General features: G+C 34.5%; 1 protein-coding gene across 1 annotated transcript; it reads left to right on the top strand.

Annotated features, from left to right (window-relative positions):
* The first annotated feature begins 297 nt into the window (after positions 1-297).
* On the top strand, positions 298-26,529 carry LOC133331975 (prolyl 4-hydroxylase subunit alpha-2-like). Its single transcript, XM_061540364.1, has 9 exons — positions 298-333; positions 7,720-7,865; positions 15,125-15,279; positions 15,347-15,503; positions 15,573-15,897; positions 18,474-18,926; positions 19,263-19,313; positions 26,135-26,300; positions 26,418-26,529. The coding sequence occupies exons 1-9, from the start codon at positions 298-300 to the stop codon at positions 26,516-26,518; spliced, it is 1,590 nt and encodes a 529-aa protein (XP_061396348.1). The 3' UTR covers positions 26,519-26,529.
* The last annotated feature ends 1,299 nt before the right edge of the window (positions 26,530-27,828 follow it).

The raw sequence follows: 27,828 nt of genomic DNA, 5'->3' as shown, positions 1-27,828 counted from the left end.
TTGTCAATTAACATTACAGTTGATATAGACGACGATGTATTCTCCGCGTTTCTAAGGAGATTAAAGTTCATGGTAAACAAGGAAGTAATACCGAACAAGAGACTTATTTTCATAATATTTAATATCAATGCAAAATAATAGTGCAGTGAAAAAAACGTAAACGAAATTTGAGTATAAGGTAAGATGTACCCATCAAATAAGAAATAAATGCCATTTGGGGATGAAAGTCCTTGGCGAGTATGCTAAAACCCAGAAGGACATATAATTTTTTAATCTGAACTTTTTTTAAATCTAAACATGAGGTTAGGTTTGTATACCCTGCGCAACTATATTGTAAGATTATTGATTTGTAGAGATGGTATTTACCGGGTAAATGCCCAAGGGGTGGGTAAATACCGGGTAAATAGCCATTTGCGGGTATTTATTTGGGTATTTACTATATTGACTCGGTAATACAACATCATAACCCTATTTCCGGGTTTCTGTTATCAAATCGATTTAGAATGGATAGTTTTACAATACCTTAAAGACGTGGGTAAATACCCGAGTTTTTACCCAAAAATTGGGTATAAACTCATTAAATGCCGAACCACTAAACATAGGCGGCCAAAATTTTGCACACATGTTTCTAATGTCAAAGCAAATATCCTGGGTCCAAGTTTTGATATAGCCCCCATATAACCATATCTCCCGATTTAAGGTATTTTTTGTCTTAAGGTATAAAATGTGTCTTACAACCAAAAGGGCTGTAATTTGGCACAGAGTGTTCTTTTTTGGGTTCCAAATGCAAATGCCATGCAAAATTTTATGTATGTAGGTCCACGTTTACTGGTAGCCCCCATACAAAGGTACCCCTATTTTGAGTATTTACCCAAAAATTGGGTATAAACTCATTAACTGCCGAACTACTTGACATATAACCAATTTGGTCGTAAAATGTGTCTAATAGGCAAAAAATACCTTAAATCGGGAGATATGGTTATATGGGGGCTATATCAAAACTTGGACCCAGGGACCCCATGTTGGATTTTTATATTTGCTTTGACATTAGAAACATGTGTGCAAAATTTTGGCCGCCTATGTCAAGTGGTTCAGCAGTTAATGAGTTTATACCCAATTTTTGGGTAAATACTCAAAATAGGGGTACCTTTGTATGGGGGCTACCAGTAAACGTGGACCTACATACATAAAATTTTGCATGGGCATTTGGTACCCAAAAAGAACACTCCGTGCCAAATTACAGCCAATTTGGCGGGTAAATATAAAATTCATGAATAAATAGCTTTTTAGACCATAGGTCTTCATTGAATCGAATGAGAATTTTTTTCTAAAACATATTGACCTTCTTTCTCGAGTATTGTGCCTCTCTTTCGTCCTTATTTTATTTAACCGTAAACTAAATACCACAAGACGAGATTTTTTGACATTCAAATATTCTACAAAAATGTCATTGCAAGATAGGGCCCCCAAAGACAAGAAATCGATATTTGTATGTTTTCATCGTTCTTTTCCACTTTAAACTGGAACTGTCGAATTCGTCTGAATTAATTGCCATAAGTAGATCTCATTACCTCAACTCCTTAAAAAAAATATTAGCGGGAGGCAGATTTCAGATTTGGAATTTTTATCCTACCCAGCTGCCCCAACAAATTGTGTTTCCTCTGTTTTGATAGGTATAGTTTTTTCCGTTTCGAATACTGGAAAAATTCAATTAATGACGTTGCAATTTCAATTTAAATCGGCACGAGCTGCATTGTAGGGGAGACTGGGGCACATTCGCCACTTTTTTAGGGTCTCAGTACTTATTCAGTAGATATAAGAACTTAATGGCTGTTTATTGCGCCGAATGCGCCCTACTTTTAATGACATTTTTTCATTTTTATACACTTCACCACTCTGTGGTACAGGGTATTATGTCTTTGTGCATATGTTTGTAACACGCAAAAAGAAACGATATAGACACATGGTTCCTTTTGAGAATATGCATAGAATCACTTTTTAAGACGATCTATGCATGTCCGTCTGTCTGTCCATGTTAAATTGTGAACAAAGTACAGGTCGCATTTATGATCTGAATTGGATAAAATTTGGCACAGCTCATTTGTTTGGCCCAAGGATGAACAATATTGAAATTGGGAAAATCGGTTCAGATTTAGATATAGCTCTCATATATATTTTCGTCCGATTTTATGTAAATGGTGTACCAAAGTCCCTATATATCTTTCGATTTGCACGAGATTTGGCACAGTGTACTAAATTAGGTTTAGAATGATGTGTGTTAAGTTTCCTGAATGATGTGTGTTAAGTTTCCTGAAGTTTCTAGAATGATATGTGTTAAGCTTCCTGAAAATCGGTCCAGATTTAGATATAGCCCCCATATATATTTTCGTCCGATTTTATGTAAATGGTGTACCAAAGTCCCTATATATCTTTCGATTTGCACGAAATTTGGCACAGTGTACTAAATTAGGTTTAGAATGATGTGTGTTAAGTTTCCTGAAAATCGTTCCAGATTTAGATGTAGCCCCCATATACTTTTCGTCCGATTTTATGTAAATGGTGTACCAAAGCCCCTAGATATCTTTCGATTTGCACACAATGTGGCATAGCGTAAAAATCGGTCCAGATTTAAATATAGCTCCCATATATATTTTCGTCCGATTTAATGTAAATGGTGTCGTCCGATTTTACACAAAATTGACACAAACTTTAAATGCTTTACCATGGTGGGTCCAATCGGCACAACATTTTGCTCTACGTACTGAAGTTACTATAACATAACGTGTGACAAGTTCAGTTCAAATCGGATTAGATTTTGATATAGCATATATATATGATTATTTGATTTTCATTATTTTGTCCCTAGTCCTTTAAAAATTCGACGTCTAGGTTTCATATGTTGGATATGCCGAAAGTGGTGAAGGGTATCATATAGTCGGCCCCGTCCGACTTTAGTACTTTCCTTACTGGTTTTTTCTATCAATCTTCTAAAAATCTAATATTTTTAATAAGAATACACATTGTAATTGATGACTTTTTAATAAAACTGCCTTAAAGTTTGAAAAATTGTATATACGAAATGGAAATAATACAAAAACATCTGTAAAAATGCAAAAAAAACCGTACATCTAAAAAAGTTTTTTGTAAATAAGTTATTTGTTTTGATAGTCGATACCTATGAATCAATGCTAGTTATGTACAATTTATTAAAAAATTTATTCGTTATTGATTCGTTTCCACGCAAGTAAGGGCTCTAGTATACAAAAATATAATCATTTCCCGGATACATGTTTATCAGCACAATAAATGCCAGTTTCTTTCAATATGTTGACGTAGGGCCACATCATTAGCAACAAAAACTACTACCTAACTTTATTCTAAACAATAAAAAAATTCAACTTCTCCAAATACTTGTCATGGATGTCAGTCATATTATCAATTTTGTATGCATGTGCCAAAAAAACTCGTACTAATTTACATAATTAAGTAGCTTAAATAAATTCATAATAAAAATACAAACATACATATATAAATATATGCATATGTATTAAGTTATAAAATTCAATCATGTTGAAATCATAAATTATCTTTAAATGGCAAGCAAGCAAATATTGAAGTTACGTGTGGCTAAATATTGCATATGATTATATTTTTTTCTTAACACTGATTGATATTAAAAACAATCTTATCATACTATATAGATCAATTTGATCACGAATAAAATTCAAAACTTTGATTTATTTAATTCCAATTAGATATCAAGAACTACGACAGGTTCTGGTTATTATTGCAAGTGTTATGATAATAATAATACCAACTATAAAATGCAATTAATTTCCAATCTTTTTATAACGTAATACATAATATATCATCTGTTAATCGGACCAAATTTGTATATGTATTCACACATGGATTGGAATAAACTGCACTTTTGAGAGAAAGTGAATGTATTTTTATTTGTGTGCCAGTTATCAAATAATCGATGACATTTGAAAGTGATACAATTATTAATGAAAGTTCATTGTCCAATTGAAACATTATCATATTGAGAGACCATAAATTAAATTTACAACATCTATAAATTTAATATATTATACTACCACAGTAGCAAGAGTGACGATATAAAAAATGCAAATTTTAAATATTACGAGATTTTGAGATTTAATAATGATAACACGAATTGGGACAAAATATTGCAAGTCTGAGCAGTCAAATGATGCATTTAAGTTAAATAATGAAAAAATAAAAACTTAAGGAAACAAATGTCTAAAGTTTAAAATAACCGTGAATTTGTACTTTATGATAAACTATAGTCAGACGAAACGCGTCGCCCAGACGGCGAGGGCCATTTTTGGTCCAAAGGTGTCAGATAAAGTACTAAATGTGATACCATCTGTATTTGGCGAACTTGTAGATCTAGAATTCTTAAATTTGAAATGAGGGTCACTGAGATATGGTAGAATATATGTGTCAAACAATTTTTTGGACATTCGAATTATAAATTTTCGAAAAGTACTAAATTAGGTAAAAATTCGAAGCATGTGAATGGATAGAGCTAAAAAAAATGAAGTTTGGAATGCGAATTAAGGTCGATATAAGGTGGAAGTTTGTACCAGAGATGGTCCGTCAAAAACGGTGACGTAAAAGCCATACATTTCCCACGTTGAATTTGGAGAAATGGATGGAACTGGATTATTGAAATTAACATTACCGTCGAAGTATGGGATTGGGATATGTAGCTAGTTTTGGGAATTGTATTTAAGTGTACGAAAAGTACTAAATGGTTCTAAAATCGGTACAGTTTGGATTTGGGTGAACCGATAGAGCTGAAATTTGGAGTTAGGGGTCACTGTAGGAGTGTAGAATTGAGATATGTAGGAAGTTTTGGACAATTTAATTTTTGGTTTAACTGATAGAGCTGGAATCCTAAAAATTCGGAGTTAGCGTCAATGTTAGAATGTATGAAGTTTTGGAAATTTGTACTAATGTGTACTAAATGGCACCAAATGTGGATTTTGGTATGCAGGAAGATTTGGAAATGATACAATTGAAATTTTTGGGTGAACAAATAAAGCAGGAATCCTGAAATCGGGAAATTATATTTCCATTAGTTGTATGATATGTGTAGTTTTGAAAATTCGTACTTATGTGTAAAAAATTTGGTACAATTTGAATTTTGGGTGGACCGACAAAGCTGGGATCCTGAAATTTTGATTTAGGGTCACAGTTGGGGTGTAGAATTGGGATATGCAGGAAGTTTTTTATGTGTAATGGTACCAAATGTGCATTTGGTCGACCGATAGAGGTGGAATCTTTAAATTTGAAGATAGGATCACTGTCGGGGTGTAGGGTACAATTATATTTGGGTGAAGGGATTGGGCTGGAATCCTAAAATTGAAAAATATGATTTCTATTGGATTAATATTAATGTGTACTAAATGGTACTAAATTTGGTAAAATTAGGAAGTATTTTTCGGAGACTACTTAATCTGAATAAAATTTTGTCATGTCTCTCTGTCTGTTAAGATCACTGTTGAGATCGTAGTACTAAAGATATAAATTTTGCACAGCCATTGCTGCGACTTTTAGTATGTTTGTTATAGAATGGCATATATCATTCCACCTTTTTCTACAGGTCCCATTCGTTTTTTAACCCAATTAGTTCTAATTTGGTATTTTTGATAGGAAACCTTCCTACAAAAATATTTGTTCACTTTTTGTATGGTATCTCGCATACACCACTGAAATGTAGGTATTTTGGGAAGTTTAGGCACGACATCGCAACAAAACTGGCTGTATTTTTTCAAACATCTAGTTCGATTTCTCCTCTCAGCAATTTACAATATCATAGTCGTCATATAAAAGTCCCAATCTAGTATATATATTTGGGATGCCCATCTCATGGTGGCCTAACATAACGCCATTTTTAATTATTTAATGTCATGCAGGGATTTACGCTGGTGAGGCTTTCAAAGGTTTGTTCTTTTATTATAATGCTTGGGTTAGTATTTTGTAATGTTCGTGTTAATATTAAGGGAAGACCATAAAAATCGATTCTAAAATCTGTTGAACACCTAAAATTAACTATTTATTCCTGAACGGAATCTACGACACCAAATTGCACATAATTGGCTGTTACAGTATATGAACCATAAACACCATTCACAATTTAAGCAGTTTAAGGGAACCCCACCCATTCTCGATTTTAATTTTTCAATATTTTCAATGGGCTGGTAAATCAATACCAATGCTTGTTAAGGTTTTTAACTTTGCACATATATATTTGAAGATTTAAAAGAGAAGAAACATAATTTACAAAAAAATTTTGTTATGTCTTTGTTGTTGTTTTTTTTTTTTTAAATTAAAGAGAATTCCTTATTTTTGATGGCGGGCATGATAACTCCTCACTGGAACATCGGAATCCGAAAATACCAACGGTGTTAGAAAGAGTACATGTCTGGCTCTCGTATGGACTAGGATTATTGAGTTCGCGCTAAAATTAACAAAATGGCGGACCTTTGAAAAAATATTGTTGGAAAATCGCCGATTTTTGACCAAAAACCAAGTTAAAAAATAGGGAAGATCTATAGCTATACACTCACAGAGAAACGTGTAAAAATTTGGAATCGATTGGGTTATTAGTTTTTGAGTTATCGTGCCCGCCATTCGCAAAAGAGAAAAACGCGTTTAAAGTTTGAGAAGCCCTTTAGCCGTCACTTAATGCTGACACAATAAATCGGCTATATCTTCAAGAGTTCTTGAGATTTTCACTTGAAATTTTGTAGAGACATTCTTGAATTTGTGTAGAATCGAATTAAATCAAAAATAATTTTGACCCCGAGAATGGGGGCATTTTTTCGCTTTTGTCAAAGAAAAGCTGTAAAAACAATTTACTGCGAAATGTCACCCTTCCAAAGAGCATACATCTGAAATTGTTTGATCGATACTTTACGAGAAATCTATCAAGGCAGCCAACTGCCGAAAAATAATGAATTTATTTTTCCCCAACCTAATATTTTTTTCAGTGTATAACACAATGCATAAATATCTGCATGTTGACATATGAATATTAGTACGAAGAGTTGCAGAGTAACGAAAATTTTGTAATAAAACAAAAACAACATCATAATATTAGGGAAACACATCACAGCGACTAAACTTAAAATTTAGTTGATTATCAAACTCTCAATCGATCGATCGGCAAAACACAGCGCGCTAAAACCAAAAAAAAAAAATGATATTTTGTTGCCCTGCTAAAGAAGATTCACATGCAATTTATTCCGTTTACCTTTTGAAAATTCATTAAAAAAACTAACCCATCTCGTTTTGTTTTTATTTTCGACTGAAGACGTCACACGCCATCGTTGTTGTTGTTATTGCCGCGATTCGAGTGTTAAACATCAGCAGCATTTCTAATTAAACCTAACAAATGAAATCCAGTCGGGTGTAGTCAAGCGAAGCGAACAAAAAACATAGAAAACCGGCAAAATAAACGTTCCGCGCATACTCAGTATCTATTTGATGTGACAACAAGCGAACTATTAGATTAGTGTGTCCATCATTAGCATTGCCAGTGTCATCAAAGTGCCAAGTTAACTAACAAAGCTAACAAGACGAAGTCGAAGACAAGAAGTGATTTTAAGAATGATTTTTAGTTCCGCCGGTAGATTTGTTTGCATTTTCGTAATTTGTTCGTTAATATGGTGGTCTTGCGCTCAGGTTTTATCCCAGGACGGTGACGATGGTGATGATTATTATTCATCTGTAGCGGGTTTGGAAAAACTTTTAAATACCGAACAAATTTTATTAGCCGATTTAAAATATTACATTGAAACAACAAAACAAAGTATTGAAGTGTTGGAAAAGTAAGTTTTTTTAACAAAAAAAAAAAAAAAAAAAATAAATAAAATAAAAAACAAATAAATAAACGAAAGTGGAACGATAAAAATTATTAACATACAAACATGGAAATTAAATGTGTGTATATTTATGTATTTGCTATGTTTCAGATATAAAATATGTTTATGTGTGTAAATGAGAGTGTTAAAGCTACACAGCTACGAGTGTTAAACAATAATCGGACTTTATATGTGTTTGTATTAGAGTTAAAAAGTATTATTAATTAAAGATGTGCAATACAAACATAATCGGAAAGCATAAATCGCCACGTTGATATATTAATTCAAATTAAAAGTGATTTATGTTCGGCATAAATATATGTTAATAAGATATTGTGATGTCAAGTGCGGTAAAAATTTTAAGCAAAAATGGAACAATGGTGTCGTGAATATACAAGGTTGTCGATTTCATGGGTTCCAAAATAAAAGCAAAAATTAATGGAAATAAATTTGTAAAGCCCTTTTTCGTGATATATTTTTATACCCTACACAACTATGTTGTCAGCGTATTATAGCTTTGTGCGGCTCCAACTCGACTGGCGGAGTCGAGTCTGTCCGTCTGTCCATTATCATTTGTAAACACGATACATGTCACAGCTATGGTCCAATTGTCACGAAATTTTACATGTTGGACGGGTTCTGGCCAAAGAAGACCCCCATTGTTTTTGGTAGTGATAGATTAATATTTAGGGGATGAAATGCGCCAAAAACATTATTATACCCTACACAACTATGTTGTCAGGGTATTATAGCTTTGTGCAGCCCCAAGAGTTTGTAACGCCGCGAAATATTGGTCCTTTATATATACCGATCGTCATATCTCGACTAGCTGAATCGATCCAGACATGTGTGTCCGTCCGTCTGTCCATTATAATTTGTAAACACGATACAGGCCACAGTTATGGACCAATCTTCACGAAATTATGCATGTATGATAGGTTCTGGCCTATTGTTTTTGGTAGACTTCGGTTAATATTTAGGGGATGAAATGGACCAAAAACTTTATTTTTGTATGATTTTCTGTCTGTTTTGATAAAGATCCGTCAATATTTAGTGGACCCTGACTTTTGTGTGAAAAATAAAAAAAATTGTAGTCTATATCGTATATATTTACCACTTAAGGATGTAGACCCAAGAAGTTGACAGTACATCCAAGAGGAGTGGTTGACCTTTAAATTGTCGTATATACTTGGATGTGGGAGTTACATTTAAATAGATATATACATATATATATATATATATATATATATATTATTCAGTAACACATTCATATATTATTCAGTAACACATTACCTTGCAAGAGGCCGGAAATATAGCGCTGATCGCTTTAAAATTTTCCATGAGGGTCCAGGTATGGTCAAGGACAGCGCCTATAACTTTCGGTGATGATCAGATAATAATATTGCGATTTGTGTTTTTTGAGTCGATCTATAGGCCACAATTAAAAGATGAACATCACAACATAACCCACGGTGAAGGGAATATAGACATGTAATTAGAAGGGCTGTACTGAATATTAATAATATTTGTTGACCTCTAGTCGGTCAGAGGGTTCGATTTTCGTGGAAGTTGTGTAGGGTATACTTCAACTATACTGTTCCGCTTACTGGTTTTTGTCTGTTTTTCTGGTCGCTCTATTATAATCCGAACATCACGAAATAAGCACGACTATTTAGATAAATATTGATCAGTATTTAGCTGTACTTTTATTCAATGATGTATTTATTTACTCCAGAAGGACATAGACCCGAGAAATTGATAATAATAAGAAGTGTTGTTTGGCCTTCTTCTTAAAAAAGAAGAAACATAATTTAAAAACTTTTTGTTGTTGTTTTTCGTGATACAAGTCCTTATTTTTGATGGTGGGCACAATAACTCCTCACTAGGAATCGGAAAATTCCAACGGAATTAGAAAGGGTACATGCCTGGCTCTCGTATTGACTTCGCCCGAAAATTAACGAAATGACGAACTATTGATTTGACGAATGACGACAATAGTTCGTTTTGTGAGAATCCCCTATTTGAGACCACATATCTAGCTGGAAAATAAGGAAGATCTTCACCGATTACTTTTATCCTAATAGGTCCAAAATGACGTGTTTGTTATTTTTTTTCGTAAAATAACAAAATTTGTATGTTGAAGTGATTTATTACACCAGTAAAATATGATTCCGAAAAGATGTCGCAGATGACCTGACGACCTCTATCGAAGAAGATATCACTGATTCTTTTGGGGTAATTTTCGGCCAAATGTTGCCACATATTTATATCTTAGCCTTATAACTTGACGATTATTGGTTGTTCTAGTGCTAAAGAGTCTGCATAAACATGGTATTTTGCGCAGCACCATAAAAAAGAGTATAATGGTGACAAATCGCATGATATGTGAATTTGAATTTTGTTAATTTTTTTTACACAACATGAAGTCTTTTATTGTGAACAATCGTATATCATTAACTCCAAAATCACGTTTTTTGAGTCTTGAAGCAAATGAGCGATATGACCATAACAAAGTGACAGAAGTTCCTTTGGTTTCAGTTTTTGCATTTACTAGTGTATCAATGTAAAATACGCCATACTGTGCCGTAAAACAGTCCTTTAAGAGGACCCCCCCATTCTCGGGGTCAAAAAAGTTTTTTGATTTAATTCGAATCTACAGTAATTCAAGAATGTCCCTACAAAATCTCAAGTGAAAATCTCAAGAACTGTTGAAGAGCCGATTTATTGTGTCAGCATCAAGTGACGGCTAAAGGGTTTCTCAAACTTTAAACGCGTTTTTCTCTTTTGCGAATGGCGGGCACGATAACTCAAAAACTAATAACCCAATCCATTCCACATTTTTACACGTTTCTCTTTGAGTGAATAGCTATCGTATGAACTAGGATAAAGCCAATCGGTGAAGATCTTCCTTATTTTTTAACATGGTTTTTGGTAAAAAATCGGCGATTTTCCAAAACTATTTTTTTAAAGATCTCCTAAGGGAAAATTGGAGTAGGTTCGAATTTAATCAAAACACAAAACCTCTCCTCTCAGACATCTCCCTTTAAAGCAAGATATGTTTCTGTGACAGAATTACAATTTTTATACTCTTCACATATCTTCGTGCTTATGTTTGTAGCAATCATAAGGAAACGAGATAGACCCTTGGTTCATTTTGGGAATATGCATACAATCCCATTCTAAGTCGTTTTATACATGTTCGTTGTAAACAATGTACGGGTCTCATTAATAATCCGAATTGCATGAAATTTGGACCATCTTACTAATTTGGCCCAAGAACGATTCGTATGTTCTATGTGTTCAGTTTCGTTAAAATCGGTTCATAGTCCCATATATATTTTGTCCGATTTTATGCAAATGGTGCACCAAATATTCAAAGTTTTGTCCGATTACGAACATCAAAAATAAGAATTTAAATAAATAAATCTAACCGGTATCAAACAATTTAATTTTGTTTATTTATTTAATTCGATACTACACTAATTCAGGAATGTTCCTTTTGAAATTTTTTAATTGAAAATCTCAACAACTCATGAAGAAATGGTCAATTTTTTGTGGTAGTATCATGAGACCGCTATGATTTCGAGAAGGACATTAAAAATGGTTCGGAAATTCTTCATGATATATTGTTGCCAGGCATGAAATCCAAAAATGAGGGTACTGTTATGCGCATGCTATAGCAAAACTTGAACTGATATTTAGAATAGGGATCTTTGACTACCAATAAGAAACCAAAAGAAGTGTCATTATATGTTGGCTACCCCGGAATTAGGTGTATATATATATATATATATATACATATACCTCTGATACAACAAATAATAAAACATGTGTACAATTCCGCCAACCATAGTTTGAGGGTATGTGAAAAAAATTTCAAAATACTAAAAGTTTGATAACACTATTGTATGGCGGTACTCTAAAACGTGGACCAATATTGACAATTATTAGTATGAAAATTTGCTACTCAATGCATGAATTCAGTGGCATAAAGTGCCCACGTGGGCCTATATAACCCATTTTTAATTCCAAACATCCTTGGTATAGTGAAAATTTTCAAGTTCTATATTGACTACTGAAATAATATTCTGAATCTTAGAGACACCCGGCCAAATAAAATAATAATTTTCTTCTGATAAAAAATGTATATGGGCAATATTGCCAATTTTTTTATATTCCATTTTCAAAAAATCAGCTTTTTTATTTTTGTGGCACATCAATGATTTTTGGTACACATATAGAGAAAAATGTTTTTACTCCGAAACCGTTCGCAATCAAATTTTTGGTTGATGCGCGCAAAAGTTATCGAGGTTTTAATTTTGGGCATAAGAAAAAAATCTTAAAATTACGCCGTTTATTATATTGACCAAAAACGTCGGCTGAAGTTTTTAAAGTTCTCTTTTCGAAAAAGATCAAAATCCGTATGAGGTCATTTATTGAAGCGGAAATGATCCACAGAAAACGCAAATAAATCCGCGATATTTTCAAAAACATTTTTTGCCAAATTTCGTGTTTTTGGAAGGCCAGTTCCCGCCGTTCTAGTAGATGGTTTTTTACGAAGAAGATTTTATATCATCCGAAACGTAAAAAACCTTATTGATCGCGGGGACCCATATCATTCAGTTGACAGATCTAAAAATTTGGCCCGAAAAATACGTTTTTTAGCAATTTGATCGCACAAAATTTCCACCTTCGGGTGAGTATTACTCTGAGGCTGTGCATAATACATACACAAAATATATATCAAATTACTCAGATTCGCGACTACAATAATCTTATAATCGATTTTTAGAAATTCCTGTTTGCGCATTAAAACTAGAAGTAAAATTCAAAAAACAGTCGAAATCGAGCTTCAAAATGTCAGCATCATTTAAAGGTAGATGCAGTTAAAATTTTGAAAAATTATACATAACGGACGTAGTCCCCATTTTGGTGGCTCTTAGTTTTACTTTGACATGAAGACCGTGAAATGTGTGGCTTAATCACAAATCGATAGAGAACATAAAAAACTGGTTCGCCTCAACCTGTTTTTACACATTTTTTTACATTAAAGTAGACACAGCTTCCACGCATATACACTTAGGAGTTCAATATCATGAACAGTTTGCAACGACAGTTCAATTAACCCAAAACTATTCACTTTTTTCATATACTTTTTTCATATACCGAGTTATAATGGGGTGAACCTCCGCTTCAGCTTTGTTAAAAAATTGGCAATATTGCCCATATACTTTATGCGCTTAACGCTAAATAAAAGCACTTAGGTTTAAAATAATAATAATAATAATGCTCGTATCAAGAATATAATATTGTATGGGGTCTCCAATAAATATTTCGATGTGTTGCAATAGGGTGTAGGGTACGAGGGCAATTCGGAATGTTCTTAGCCTAGCAAAAAAAGCGTGATATAAACAGAAACAAGTTAAGTGTTTTGGAAACTTTCATCTCTGTTATGAACTCATGTCAAATTTTGAAGTTTTTGAAGTTTCCAAAAAACACTTTGAAGTTTTCCAAAACACTTTTTCTGTTTGTACCGCGTTTTTTGTGCTAGGATAAGAACTTTCCGAACTGCCCTACTATAAAACGTATCTCTACATCCAAGAAATGTTGAAATGTAGTCGATGATGTTAATTAAATAGCCGGTCTCGCAGTCAGTAAATATTGACATTTTCTACTTTAAAATAATTTATTCGGAAAATATTAATGAGTGTAGTAAATGACAAAATATGCATTTTCTTGTTTTATTTAAATTTATGGTTGTTTTTTTCTAAAAAAAAACATAAAATTCTTTAATCAAGATACGACTTGATTTAGATTTTTTATGATAAGCGCAACTATAAAAGCAAGTATTATTGGTACTTAATATTCAGAAATACGAGAAGACAAGATATTAACTAAATATAGACGTATCAATGTATGTTTGTGTGTCTCCGATATGCATTTTTTATGGACCATATGCTATAAGCGATAAATAATACCAGTAAGGAAAGTAGTAAAGTCGGACGGGTCCGACTATATGATACCCTTCACCACTTTTGGTATATTCAAAAGATAAATCCTAACAGTCCAGTAAAAAACGGACCAGTAAAATGAACTTGGATCCACAAACATGTCATTCTGAAACCCATACTAAAATTTTCATTTGGTCAGATATAGAAGCTATATCTAAATCTGAACCGATTTTCAGGAAACTTAACACACATCATTCTCTACCTAATTTATTACGCCGTGCCAAATTTCGTGCAAATCGAAAGATATATAGGGATTTTGGTGTCCCATTTACCTTAAATCGGACGAAAATATATATGGGAGCTATATCTAAAACTGGACCGATTTTCACGAAACTTATCACATATCATTCTAGACCTAATTCAGTACGCTGTGCCAAAATTCAAGCAAATCGAAAGGAATATAGGATATTTGAAAGGAATATAGGATATTTGGTGCACCATTTACTTAGAATCGGACAAAACTATATAGGGGAGCTATATCTAAATCTGAACCGATTTTCATGAAACTTGGCACACATCATTCTGGACCTAATTCAGTACTCTGTGTCGAATTTCGAGCAAATCGAATGATATATAGGGACTTTGGTGCACCATTTACCTAAAATCGGACGAAACTATATATGGGAGCTATATCTAAATCTGAACCGATTTTCTCGAAACTTAGCACACATCATTCTGGACCTAATTCAGTACTCTGTGCCGAATTTCGTGCAAATCGAAAGATATATAGGGACTTTGGTGCACCATTTACCTTAAATCGGACGAAAATATATATGGGAGCTATATCTAAATCTGAACCGATTTTTACGAAACTTGGCACACATCATTCTGCACCTAATTCTGTACTCTATGCCAACTTTCATGCAAATCGAATGATATATAGGGACTTTGGTGCACTATTTACCTTAAATCGGACGAAACTATATATGGTAGCTATATCTAAATCTGAACCGATTTCATCGAAACTTGACACACATCATTCTGGACCTAATTCAGTACTCTGTGCCGAATTTCGTGCATATCGAAAGATATATAGGGACTTTGGTGCACCATTTACCTTAAATCGGACGAAATTATATATGGGAGCCTGTTACAAACATATGCACAAAGACATAATACCCTGCACCACAGTCTTATGGTGGACTAACTTACTATAAGTGTGTGTTCCATGTTTTTAAACACTAAATTCAAATTTTGTCCATCCTTTACTTTCAGAGAATTATTAAAAATAGAAACAGAACACCAAACGGCTGCCAACGATGTTGAAAATTATCTAACGAATCCTGTCAATGCTTATCGATTAATCAAAAGGTTATTCAATGATTGGCACAAATATGAAAGCCACTTGGAAAATGCCAAAGGTATCAAATGTAGAAAACCTTGAATGTTGTTGTAGTATTCACTTTCAATGAGCTTTGCCTATTTATATCTGAACAGATCATTTGGAACAATGGAAGCTGAGGAAGAGTCACTTACATTTTCCAAGTCAAGTTGATTTCGAAGAATCGGCACTGGCATTGGTGCGTTTGCAGCAAACCTATAATTTGGATGTAGAACAGGTGGCATCGGGTATTCTCAATGGTATTAAATATGGGTAAATATCGTAACGCATTTCAATATATTTATTTTTTATTATTAAATAATTATATTTTAAAATTTACAGCAATGACATGTCCTGGTCGGATTGTTTACTGTTGGGCCAACAACTGATAAATGTCAAAGCATTTAATCAAACCAAAGACTGGATAAATGAATCAATGAAACGTTATAGCATGGAAGAGGACGTGGTATCGGACTCAACTGAATCCACATTGGACTTCATGGAGAAATTGGGTGAAAATCTATTGAAAACTGGCGATACAACAGCTGCATTGGAAGTTTTTCGTGCAGTGGTGTTGAAGGACCCTCATCGTTTAAATGTCGTATCGGCAATATATAATAATACTTACTTGTTGCCAGAAGCCTATGAGGAAGAAAGGGAATATCACGTAAGTCTTTAATATAAATTAAATTTAATCATAACAAGTAAGGAAGTATCAGTCGGTGTTGTCGACAGTTAAATACCCTCATCCTATGGTTTGTGGAAGTCTACAGAATTACGCACGTTTTATTATCTGTGGATAGGTACCAGAAGAGGTTGACCTATAGACACAATCTTCAGATTTAATGTAGGTTTTGTAAAATACTACGATGTGCAAACATCGGCATTCGGATTTAATCTAGGTTTGCTAAAAATATTATGTTTTTATTTTTTTTCTATTTCGAGATGAGCTACATGATCGAAGTTGCAATGAAAGGGAAAGCCAGAAAGATATTACATTCCCATTATTCGACACGTTTCGCCGGGTATTAAGGGGCTCATCGGGCATATTGGGTAATGTGACTTACAAATGTCTTTACTTGATATGTTCTATTTATGTGGAATATTGCATCTTCGAATTAAATTCAAGCGTTTCAACGTTCGGATATTTGACGACACACCAGAACATCCATTTTCAGAGCAAATTTTTCTTGTGACGGTGGACTTTTTTCCATACAACCTACAAGATTTTTCTTCCGTAGTATACAACTGCATATTGTGTAATCTTAGGAACGCTAAGGCGCCGGACAACAATCGAAAGATGCCATAGGAACCAGGATTCAAATCACTGCCGGGCTCACGCTGAATGTGCAAAGTTTGGATCAAACCAGGATTAATAAATTTTTAAACTGTTGACACTTTGTTGGGCAGGTACCAGAAGGAGTGGACACATGGGTCTCATCTCCATATTTGATTTGGATTTGAAGGACATATTACGATGTGCTCAGTTTGGATCAAATCGGATAGTCCATACGCCTAATATTGGATTTATAAATATTGAAAATGTGGACCTTCTGTGGGGTAGGCACCATACGGTTATGTTCAAATTTCGATGAGGCACATTTTTGCCGTAGCAAAGTGTATATACCCAGTAGGCCCTATCCGACTATATAATGGTGGTCTATGTGCCAAGCTTAAATATAATTCTGTTGGAATCCACGCCTATTGGCGGAGCTTAAAATAGTTTTCAAATAAAACTACGCCTATGGGCGGAACTATGGAATATTTTTGATAGAAACCACGCTTTGGGCGGAGTTTAAAAGAAGTTTTTTAAAGAAACCACGCCTATGGGCGAAGCTTAAAAATATTTTTATCGGTATTATTCTTAAAGAAAAGCTGGACGTCTTATTCTTATAGAAGAGCTGGATGTCTTCTTATAGAAGAGCTGGAAGTCTTTTTTGTATAGAAGAGCTGGAAGTCATGTTTGTATAGAAAAGCTGGAAGTCATTTTTGTATAGAAGAGCTGGACGTCTTCTCCTTATAGAAGAGCTGGAGGTCTTCTTCTTATAGAAGAGGTGGAAGTAGTCTTCTTATAGAAGAGCGGAAGGTCTTCTTCTTAAAGAAGAGCTGAAGATATTTTTCTTGTAGAAAAGCTGGATGTCTTCTTCTTATAGAAATGCTTGATGTCTTTTTTTTTAAGAAAGCTTGATGTATTTTTAAAAAGAGCTGGAGGTCTTCTTATTGTAGAAAGCTGGAAATATTTTCTTATAGAATATCTAGAGGTATTATTCTTAAAGAAGCGCTGGAGGCCGTCTACATATAGAAGAGCTGGATGTCTTCTTCTTATAAAAGAGCTGTATGTCTTCGTCTTCTTATAGAAGAGCTCGATGAATTCTTCTTAAAGAAGAGCCTGAGGTCTCCTTCTTATAGAAGAGTTGGAGGTCGTCGAAGTCGTCCTGTTCGGCCGGGACGAATTATTAATATCTCCCCCATGTGGGATGCAGCAAAACTTCCTACATTCGGTAGAGACCTTTATATGGCATCAATGACAATGTCTCTCAGAAAATATTGTGCAACATTGCATATTCTCAGGTTGGAAAACTAGACTAGGAACTACAAACACCTGAAGCTATATTTCTAATTTTCTGGGAAGACATTTTCACCTCAAATATGCAAAATGTGTATACATCTATAAAATATCGCAAATGGGGGGACCTTTATAAAAGTTCTATGCTAAAACTCGAAATTTTTCTGAATACATTTTTTCATCCTCCAAGAACTTGGAAAGCTAAATTATTGCCACATCGGTGGGGAAATTCAGCAAAAACCTTAAAGATATCGTAAATGGGGAGTTTTATATATAGCGGAACCTTTACATTGTATGTAAAATCAAAACATGGACAAATATCAAAATTTTACTGAAAACCGTTTTTAATTCTCCAATAATTTTGATGGGGTAATTCGTCTAAAACCTGTTAAACTTATGCAAACCAAAAAGTCCATATTATAGTAATATGGATCGGGAAATGAGGCTTCAAAACGCGCACACCCTTAGTGCTAAGTCGATGTTAAATTTTCTTTCAATAGTTTTTAATATTTTGAGAAAACGATATACCAAGTTGTAAAATTTTTCTAGGAACCTCAAAACAACGAAAATGGGAAGGGGGCTATTTGAACCTATGCAATGAGTATAAGAATTTCAGCCAGGATATCACAGTATCATCTGGGAATACTAATTTACTTCCAGTTTTTCTTTTATTTCAGCGTACCGAAGAATTTAAGCTTTACGAAAAAGTGTGTCGTGAAGAAGTAACCCGCTCGCCGAGCGAAGAACGTGATTTACGCTGCCGCTACTATTGGGGTGTGGACAATGCCTTTGTCCTCTCACCATTTAAGCTAGAAGAAATAAATGAAGATCCATATGTAATGTTGCTGCATGATATGGTCACAGATCAGCAAATTGCAACCATCAAAGAAATTGCAATGCCTGAAATGAGACGTTCTACGGTGCGTGATGATAGTCGTGGTGGTTCAAAGCGACGCAATTATCGTATATCGAAAAATGCCTGGGTAGAATATACCCGTCATCCACATATAGAAAAATTACTGCGCGATTTACATTATGCCACCGGTTTGGAAACACAATTCAGTGAAGAATTACAAGTGGCTAACTACGGTTTGGGTGGTCACTATGAACCACATGTGGACTTTTATTTGGTAAGTTGAAAATGTGTGTGTGAATGTATGGAAGAGTTATATGACTGACCTTTGCCGCAATGAACGTTAAATTTTGTTCGTGTCATTGCTAGGCTATTTCATGGGAAAATCTAATTTTCCACTGCATGAGTATTAGATGGAAACGTATGAAATTCCTGTTGAAATAATTTTTATGCAAAATTTTGTGAGCAATATTTCCATACACACCCACACACTAAAAATAACAATTTTGATATTTATCAAAAATCCTTTCTTTCTCTTCCCTTCAAATATGTTGTGAATGTCCTTTGTTGTATGCGGTTGCTGCTGAACCTGTGACGATGACAATGTTTATAGACCGGTGTTACAGAGGAGTATACAAATCGCATATCCACCTCCATTTTCTACGTGAGTATAATGAAAACCTATGAGCCAATCCACTAGTTTATCATTGTTATTACGTTACAAGGATGCGTGGTTGTATGTATGTTTGCACATTAGGGTTATGATTTTTTGACTTTTGTTAAATGGTTTGCTGTTGCAGGAATAAATGAAATTTTTTCATAATAGGGGAGACTGGGGCACCTTCGGCATCGGGGCACATTCGGCAATCGCGTTTCGATATGATATCTCTAGTTTCGGTACATATGTATCGAATATCGAAATAAATACTGCCATAAAGTTTGAAATTTCTAGCTAATAAACTTATTTAGATGCACGGGCTTTTGTATTTTTACAGAAGTTTTTGTAATATTTCCATTCCATTTCGTAAGTTTTCGTGTATAAAACTTTTCAAATTTTAAGACAATATTATTAAAAAGCGGTTAATTACGATGTGTATTATTATAAAAATATTTAAAAATATAATGTTTTTACAATATAGGATAGGAACAATGAAAAAAAACTACAAAAAGTACATTCGGATTAGATTCGGCATTTTAAAGTGGGGCACATTCGGCCGTATACAGATAGTGTAATATTATTTCCTTAAAATGTTTTTGAGTTTGTCTTATAATCCTTTAATATGGTTCGAAATTACATAGATAAGACAAAACGTTCCTGTATTTCGAAAATGCGATAGAAAAAACCTATTTCTGACCTGACTATTTCTGAACCTAGAAAATATAGCCCTAAAATTCAAACATTGTGTCGCGTATTAAAACCAAATAGAACCTTCAAAGGATCTGAATTTCAACCAGACTGATAGCGATGATAATTACCAGGCAATGACTATGGTGCCGAATGTGCCCGATCGAATGCCGAAGCTACCCCGGGTTGGGGCATATTCGACGAATTTGACTTTTTTTACAAACTAATAATACTAATTTTTTATATCTTTTTGGTACTAATTTTTATAATTAAGTATCAGAGGACAATAATCAGCCATAAAGTTTTTATATATGTTGAATAAGTACTGAGATATAGAGCTCTAAACAAAAAGTGCCGAAGGTGCCCCAGTCAAATTATCTATGAACCAAAGACATTGATATCGAAGAAAAACTCTCGCTTTAATCCGCAATTAAATGAAGGAGTCCTATTTATGTATAACCCTATTACCGATGTTATCCACCGAATGCTTTAGAAATTCGAGAATATTATAAAAAGTACATGTACTTTATATAGCGATCATAAATAAGCCCATTCATAAGTACCGCACACGAGTAATATATATATATATATATAGCTTTAGGTTCTAACATTCATTTGAATTTAAGTTTTTATTGATGTGTGTTTTTCCGCTTACTTAGCTGGCTTGTGACAGAACTTTCGTTCCATAAGCCGAGCTTAAAAAAATTCCAGGGCCGTCGGTCTTTTGCGCAGTTTTTTCCAATTTGAAAGACCATATTCGGCAATGTTGTCTTCCACTTGGTCTTTCATCTTATTCGTGACCGTCGCCTTCTGCGTGAACCATCAGCTGGTTCGCTATTATATGCCTTCTGGGCTGGGGCATCTTCATCCACTATCACAGCATGACCCAGCCAACGTAGTCGCTGCAGCAATGTCGATGTCCGAGAATAGCTGGCACAACTCATGGTTCATTGTGTTTTTCCGCCAGCTACCTGTTGGGTACATTGAAAGTTAAAATCCTTATAATCATGAAAAAGCATTTTTCCCCAAAAATGGAAACATTTCATTAATATCAAAACAAATTTCCTTAATGGTAACGATTTGCATACTTTTTTCCTCTCTCTTTCATTTTTACAAAAACCAATGTATTCTTCCCATGAATAAAACCAAAACAATCGTTGTTTTTTGGTATCGTCCTACCTCCTTCCCACACTTGAGGGCTGTTAGTTTTGTAACCGTATGTTTCTCTTCCTAACTACCGCTTTCTCACCACATACCCGATTGTGGTTAGTTGTTTTCTTATTTCATGCACATTGGTGTTATAAAATTCGCATATGCATTTTCCAAATTATATAAATACCAAATACAATATATCACACAAGTGAAAAAAAATTGTTGAGCAACAAGACGAATGTTTAAATTTCTATATAATTGTTCCAAAGACGCAAAACAAGAGTATGTAAATAAAGAAATAAGAAGAAACAGCACAAGACATAAATAACGAAGAAGAAAATATAAAATCATAAAAAAACAAAGAGTTTCTGTGTCGTATAAAACCCGCCACTACCAAGCACAAAAATGTTGGTTTTAATTTTTCTCTCCCTTTGATAAGAAACGAATATTTAATGTTTTATGAATTGCATTCATAAAATGCAGAAATTCAGTCATTGGCAACACTTTTTGAACACGAATTATACGAATTATTTTTACTGTACTATTATTGTCCTGTGTAATACTTATATCGCATTGAAAAATACCTTTTAGAAAACTACTTAGTACTTACAGGTGTTCACTGGTCAATTTTTGTCATTCAACTAAACAGAAGTGCACTTCTGTCCACTGCCATAGAAATGGGCAGAGAGGATCGCACTTATTTCTATATAGCTTAAAGCACTGCGATGAAAAATATTGAACTTCCCGCATATACCGTACCAATCCCTCGTTGGTGACTGCAGCAGCAATTGCACTTAACAGGGTAACGTATGCTACTCCAGCTGCTCAGTTGTGCCTGATTATTCTCAAAGTAGAACACAGCCGACAGTATGACGATTTTTTAGAATTGAATAATGAAAATTAAGTGAATTATAATATGTCATTTAAGAAGAGCGCTTCCAACGTAGAGGAAATCAAGGAAAAAATTGGGCAAATAAACGTCCATTATAATAATCCTCCAATTATCAGCGAACAGAAGTAAAAATGAACGAAAATGCATTGTAAGACGCCTTGTTACTCCTTCAGAACATTGAGTACTTCTTTGTGCAGAATTTCATGAGCAATCATAATCGGCTGAAAGCAGTCTTCAGAGCCCTTTTAGTCTTGGCCAATATCCTTCAGTCCAGATATTGTACTAGAATTGGGCAATCTCGTTCATCAAGCGGTTCGAACTAGGTAGTTCCGTTAGTTCAATCGTAAATTGCTACACGGAAAAGCGTGCGAGTTGCTCCGAAATGAATGGACAATGGGGTCTATGTTTGCAGTAAATTTATATTCATACTGGCTTTATATTAACTTTCGAATTTTTGTTTAAATTTTTAAAGAATTGATTGCATTTATTTTTAATTCGCAAAAAATATATATAACGTTGTGAAATTGTCAAGTAAAATAAAGAAACAACCAAAGTAACATGAACGGATGAGAAGATCTAGATGACAAATGAACGACTGAAACAAAAGGAATGAAAGGTAAAAATGTATGATTGTTAGAGTCCACGGAGCGGATCGATCTTTCTCGTTCCTTTTTTAAAAATGAACTAGTTCCTTAATATCGTATAGTTTCTTTGCTCCACATTGTTCCAACTCCTAAATGATTCTGTTGAATCTATTTCTTTCATCGTTCTTTAATTAATTTATATTTAGTGACACATTCAAAAGCTACAGAATTCCACTGCAGGACGATAAACATAAAATATTTTTGTTTTTGATAATTTCAGTAGTGTTGGCGGTTTATTTGGGATACCATTTGTATTTTGTTTTTGCAAAATGGTCAGGCTGAATCCCAGTTTGTTGTTTTTATAAAAAACAACTATTTATTAGTGGGGAATCACTAATAAATCACGGATCACGCCACTAATCCTCATCAGTTCCCTTAGTTTTTTTTTTTTTTTTTGGATATTCTGCTCAGAAGCTATTTATTGCTTCTTTACAAAAAACCTTTCATACCCAAATGTCTCTTGTAACAAAGCGAAGTACTTAGCTGACCAACGACATAAACTGCATGAGAATTTCGCTGGAGCCTCACTTCGAGGTTAACAAGGCATTTACAAACAATACCACACCTTTCCCACTGTTGTGTGTTGTCACATCGCGACAAATGCACACAACGACTTTGTTGGTGTTGCTAGTTTTTGATAATTTTAATATTTTCACAATAATAAATTAACGGGCATATATTTCTATATTTTATAATCGACAGCATCTGAAAAACGAACGAGAAGGAATAAAGGTACGGGATCAGAAAAAGGAACTAAAGAACTGGATCCTGTTCCTAGCGTTCCTTTGTCGGAATATTTACGATGAACTATTAGTTTCTGGAACTACCCAAGATAAGATAGGGGCAAAATGAACTCGACGAACAAAAGAACCACACTTAGTTAGTACCGATCGTTCCTTTTACGGAAAAAATTTCTTTGAAGGTGAACTAGATCGTTCAACTCGTTCAGTTAGCTTATACGTTTAATTGGTATGACACCGCATTGTAATTAAGTTCAGTTAGTTAGTAAACGTACAATGTAAATTATTAAATAAAAAAACAGGGGCAACTAAAACAGATAGATATCATATAATACCCAATGTTGTACACTGAGAAAAGTTGCCGTTTAGTGAACGACAATAACAAACATTGAACAATGTAATTAGTGGATTGACTCGTTAAATTGAACTACATCGTTCACGAACGACACAAGATTTGAACTCTTCACTAGAGTACAAACAGATGCCAAATGTTTGCAAAGCATGCTGGAACCCTAGACCTTATTGTCATTATTTCGGTATCTGAAACTCGGAACAGGTTTCGAAAATCTGGTCGTTCATTTCTTACCCGTCGACATATCAGATGGTTTATTGTCAGTTGTTCGCGCTCAATATTTCGAAGAACTACCTGTGGCTCTGTATGACTATTCAAAAGTACTGTGGACTAGTATGTGTGGGTATTGAGGATCAGTTATCAGTTGTGATAAATTTCAATTTATTGCACTCTTGGGTAACAATGAATGCAAAAATATATAGGTTCATGTTTTGGAATAGTCCCCATTTAAAGGTATCGCCCCATTTGCCGTATTTGGAAGGTCCTTGCTTCATTATCCAACCGAATCACCTGTAATTTCGCACATCGAGTTTTCAGAGGATAGAATACCTCCTCGCATATTAAATGCCCCCATGTTTACAATGAGACAACATTTGGAAAATGAACAAGAACAAATTAAAACCAGTAAGGAAAGTAGTAAAGTCGGACTGGGCCGACTATATGATACCCTTCACCACTTTGGGGATATTCTACATATGTATCCTAACAGACGTCGCATTTTCTAAGAAACATTGAAAGATATATAGGGACTTTGGTGCACCATTTACCTTAAATCGGACGAAACTATTTATGGGAGCTATATCTACATCTGAACCGATTTTCTCGAAACTTGGCACACGTCATTCTGGACCTAATTCAGTACTCTATGCCAAATTTCGTGCAAATCGAATGATATATAGGGACTTTAGTGCACCATTTACCTTAAATCGGACGAAACTATATATGGGAGCTATATCTAAATCTGACCCGATTTTCTCGAAACTTAGCACACATCATTCTGGACCTAATTCAGTACTCTGTGTCAAATTTCGTGCAAATCGAAAGATATATAAGGACTTTGGTGCACCGTTTACATTAAATCGGACGAAACTATATATGGGAACTATATCTAAATCTGAACCGATTTTCACGAAACTTGGCACACATCATTCTTGACCTAATTCAATACTCTATGCCAAATTTCGGGCAAATCGAAAGATATATAAGCACTTTGGTGCTCCAATTACCTAAAATCGGGCGAAACTATATATGGGATCTATATCTAAATCTGAACCGATTTTCACGAAACTTGACACACATCATTCTGGACCTAATTCAGTACTCTATGCCAAATTTCGTGCAAATGTAAAGATATATAGTGGCTTTGGTACACCATTTACCTTAAATTGGACGAAACTATATATGGGGGCTATATCTAAATCTGAACCGATTTTCTCGATTTCAATAGGGTTCGTCCTTGGGCCAATTAAGTGACCTGTGCCAAATTTCATCCAAATCGGATCATAAATGCGACCTGTACTTTATTAACAAAAATACATGGACGGACGGACAGACGGACATGCATAAATCGACTCAGAAAGTGATTCTATGCATATTCTCAAAAGGAACCATGGGTCTATCCCGATTATTTTTGCCTGTTACAAACAAAGACATAACACTGTGGTGAAGGATATAAATATATGGATATATATGGAAATAATACATCGATATAAGGTTGCAAAAAAGGCATAACCCTAGTGTACGTATGTGATATGAGTTATTGCTGTGTTAGATACACAATGGCATTTTTTGCACAAAACTGTGGGAGTCAATCTGCTAAACTATAATATTACCATGTTAAAGCAATTTAATCTTCTACGGCACAGTGGTTAAACAATGTACTTATAGTCGGCTTTCAATATGTAAAATATATTCCGTAGATAAAATATTTTCTATATATGGATAAAACTCTTTCATGGATATAAAATATTCTATACATATAAATGTTGTTCTATGAATATAATCTGTTTTATGGCTAGACGGGCTTCTAAATGTAGAGATTCTTCTTTAAGCAGACGCTCTTTCATATTTATAACCTCTTTTATATATAGAAGATCTGCCATTGATATATGCTTTTCAATTGATTGAAGCTTTTGAATAATAATCTCTCCTATGGGCCGATGCTTTTTAGTAGATCACAATTTTCCTCACAGTTCTATCTAAAATTGTATGCACATACTCATCAAACAAAAAACCTGTGCATTTCATTCATGCAACGCAATCCTTCTCCCATATAAATCATTTCATGACTGCTCGTTTGCGAATTTGCAATTGCATATTTACAGTTTTTCCATTCTATTCTACTCTGTCTTCTTTTGCAGTTATCTGATGTGGAACAAGGTGGCGCCACTGCATTCCCATATTTGAAGATAGCCATTAAACCGACCAAAGGCAGCGTATTGTTCTGGTTCAACTTGCATCGTTCATTGGATGGTGATTATCGGACCAAACATGCGGGTTGTCCTGTACTCAAAGGTTCCAAGTGGAGTAAGTCCTATCTCTAACACGGCATACACGCGAACACACACATAGGTGTGCGTGCGTGTGCCTGGTGTAAACTGTACTTAACCAAGATTTTTCTATGATTACTTTGTTTCTTTGCAGTTGGTAATGTCTGGACACATGACCGTACACAATTTGCCATACGACCATGTGGTCTATATCGTGACTATGAAAGTTCTTGGGAGTATATGATGGTCAAATGAAATTTGCTACGACGAGAATGTGCAACAACAACAAAATATCAGAACGACAATGGAAATGAGACTTTGGAAGTCATTGTGATAATATTTAGCAAGCCAGCCCGTTTTATGCGTGTGTGTGTGTGTGTGCGTAATTGTTTTCTTTTGTGTAAGTTAGATGATTAAGTAGATTTTAGTAGAGGATTTATTGTTTGTATAAACCGAAAGATAGATAAAGTGATAAAATGTGCTGAATTTTTAATTAATTGTTGAATTTTGTGTGTGTGTGTGTTTTATTTGGAGGGGGAAAAAAAAGTACAAATATACGAGTACAAAATATTTTTAAAGAATAACTAAAAAATTAGAACTTATAAGGCATAACATTGAGGAACAGACAAATGATGGACGAGGCGACTATATGATGGCATACACTACTTCGTTTACATACAAGAGATACTCCTAATGTTCGCATTGTACCCTACAGTAATATATACCGATTTATACCATACCTAACAAATGTATCTCTAATGATTTTAAGACAATATCCTCTCGATCGGACAGAAGTAACTTCGTTGGTGCAGCATCGAATCAGACGAAACGGCTGAAGCTAGAATCTTGAAATTTGGGGTGAGGGCCACTCCTGGTGCAAATGTGTCAGATAAGGCTGGGTTCTGGGAATTCGTACTAGAACGGCAGGAAAAAAAAAATACTAAAAAGTATTAAATGTGGTACCATTTGTATTTGGCGAACTGGTAGAACTAGAACTCTTAAATTTAAAACTAGTGTCTATAATGGAGTGTTGAAAAGATGTACCAAAGGGGTTTTTGGACATTCGACAAATAGTGCTATATTTGGTACAATTTGGATTTGGGTAAACCGGTATAACTGGAACACTGAAATTTGGAAATAAGGCTGGAGTGTAGGTTGAGGTACGGATGTTGTTTTGGAAATTCATACTTATGGGTACTAAATTTGATACAATTTGAATTTTTGTAGAACCGATAGAGAAGGAATCATGAACTTTGAAGTTAGGATCTGTTTTCACTGATTAGGTGATAGTCGTAAAAAATATTCGATTTATAGTTCCGATACCGACCGATTTTCGACATGCTCAAGGAATTAGTCGCATTTTCCCACCGATGTGTTTGTAATCTATATATAAATAAGTGCGACCTATAAAATATACGTCAGAAACGCCACCGTAGTATCTGAAAGTGTTTTATGCGAGTACCTGCCCATAGGCCTACCTCGCGGTGGCTGAGCCACAGGCGGATATGCGCCCACCAGCGCACCAGCACCAAAGTGCTGTACCAATCGGAGAGCATGCAGAGGGC

The sequence above is a fragment of the Musca vetustissima genome, unplaced genomic scaffold (genome assembly GCF_032173495.1).
Source record: "Musca vetustissima isolate MV318-11 ecotype Yass unplaced genomic scaffold, APGP_CSIRO_Mvet_v1 utg37970, whole genome shotgun sequence".
Taxonomy (NCBI): domain Eukaryota; kingdom Metazoa; phylum Arthropoda; class Insecta; order Diptera; family Muscidae; genus Musca; species Musca vetustissima.
Note: the sequence above shows the minus strand (reverse complement) of the source record. Positions and strands in the feature narration are given on the sequence as shown.

Bases quoted from the DNA above. Each gene is read 5' to 3' on its own strand.
- LOC133331975 (XM_061540364.1), top strand. From the start codon at position 298: ATGAGGTTAGGTTTGTATACCCTGCGCAACTATATT. The intron at 15,898-18,473 runs GTAAGTCTTTAA...CTTTTATTTCAG, and splicing joins AGGAAGAAAGGGAATATCAC to CGTACCGAAGAATTTAAGCT. The intron at 18,927-19,262 runs GTAAGTTGAAAA...CAATGTTTATAG, and splicing joins CACATGTGGACTTTTATTTG to ACCGGTGTTACAGAGGAGTA.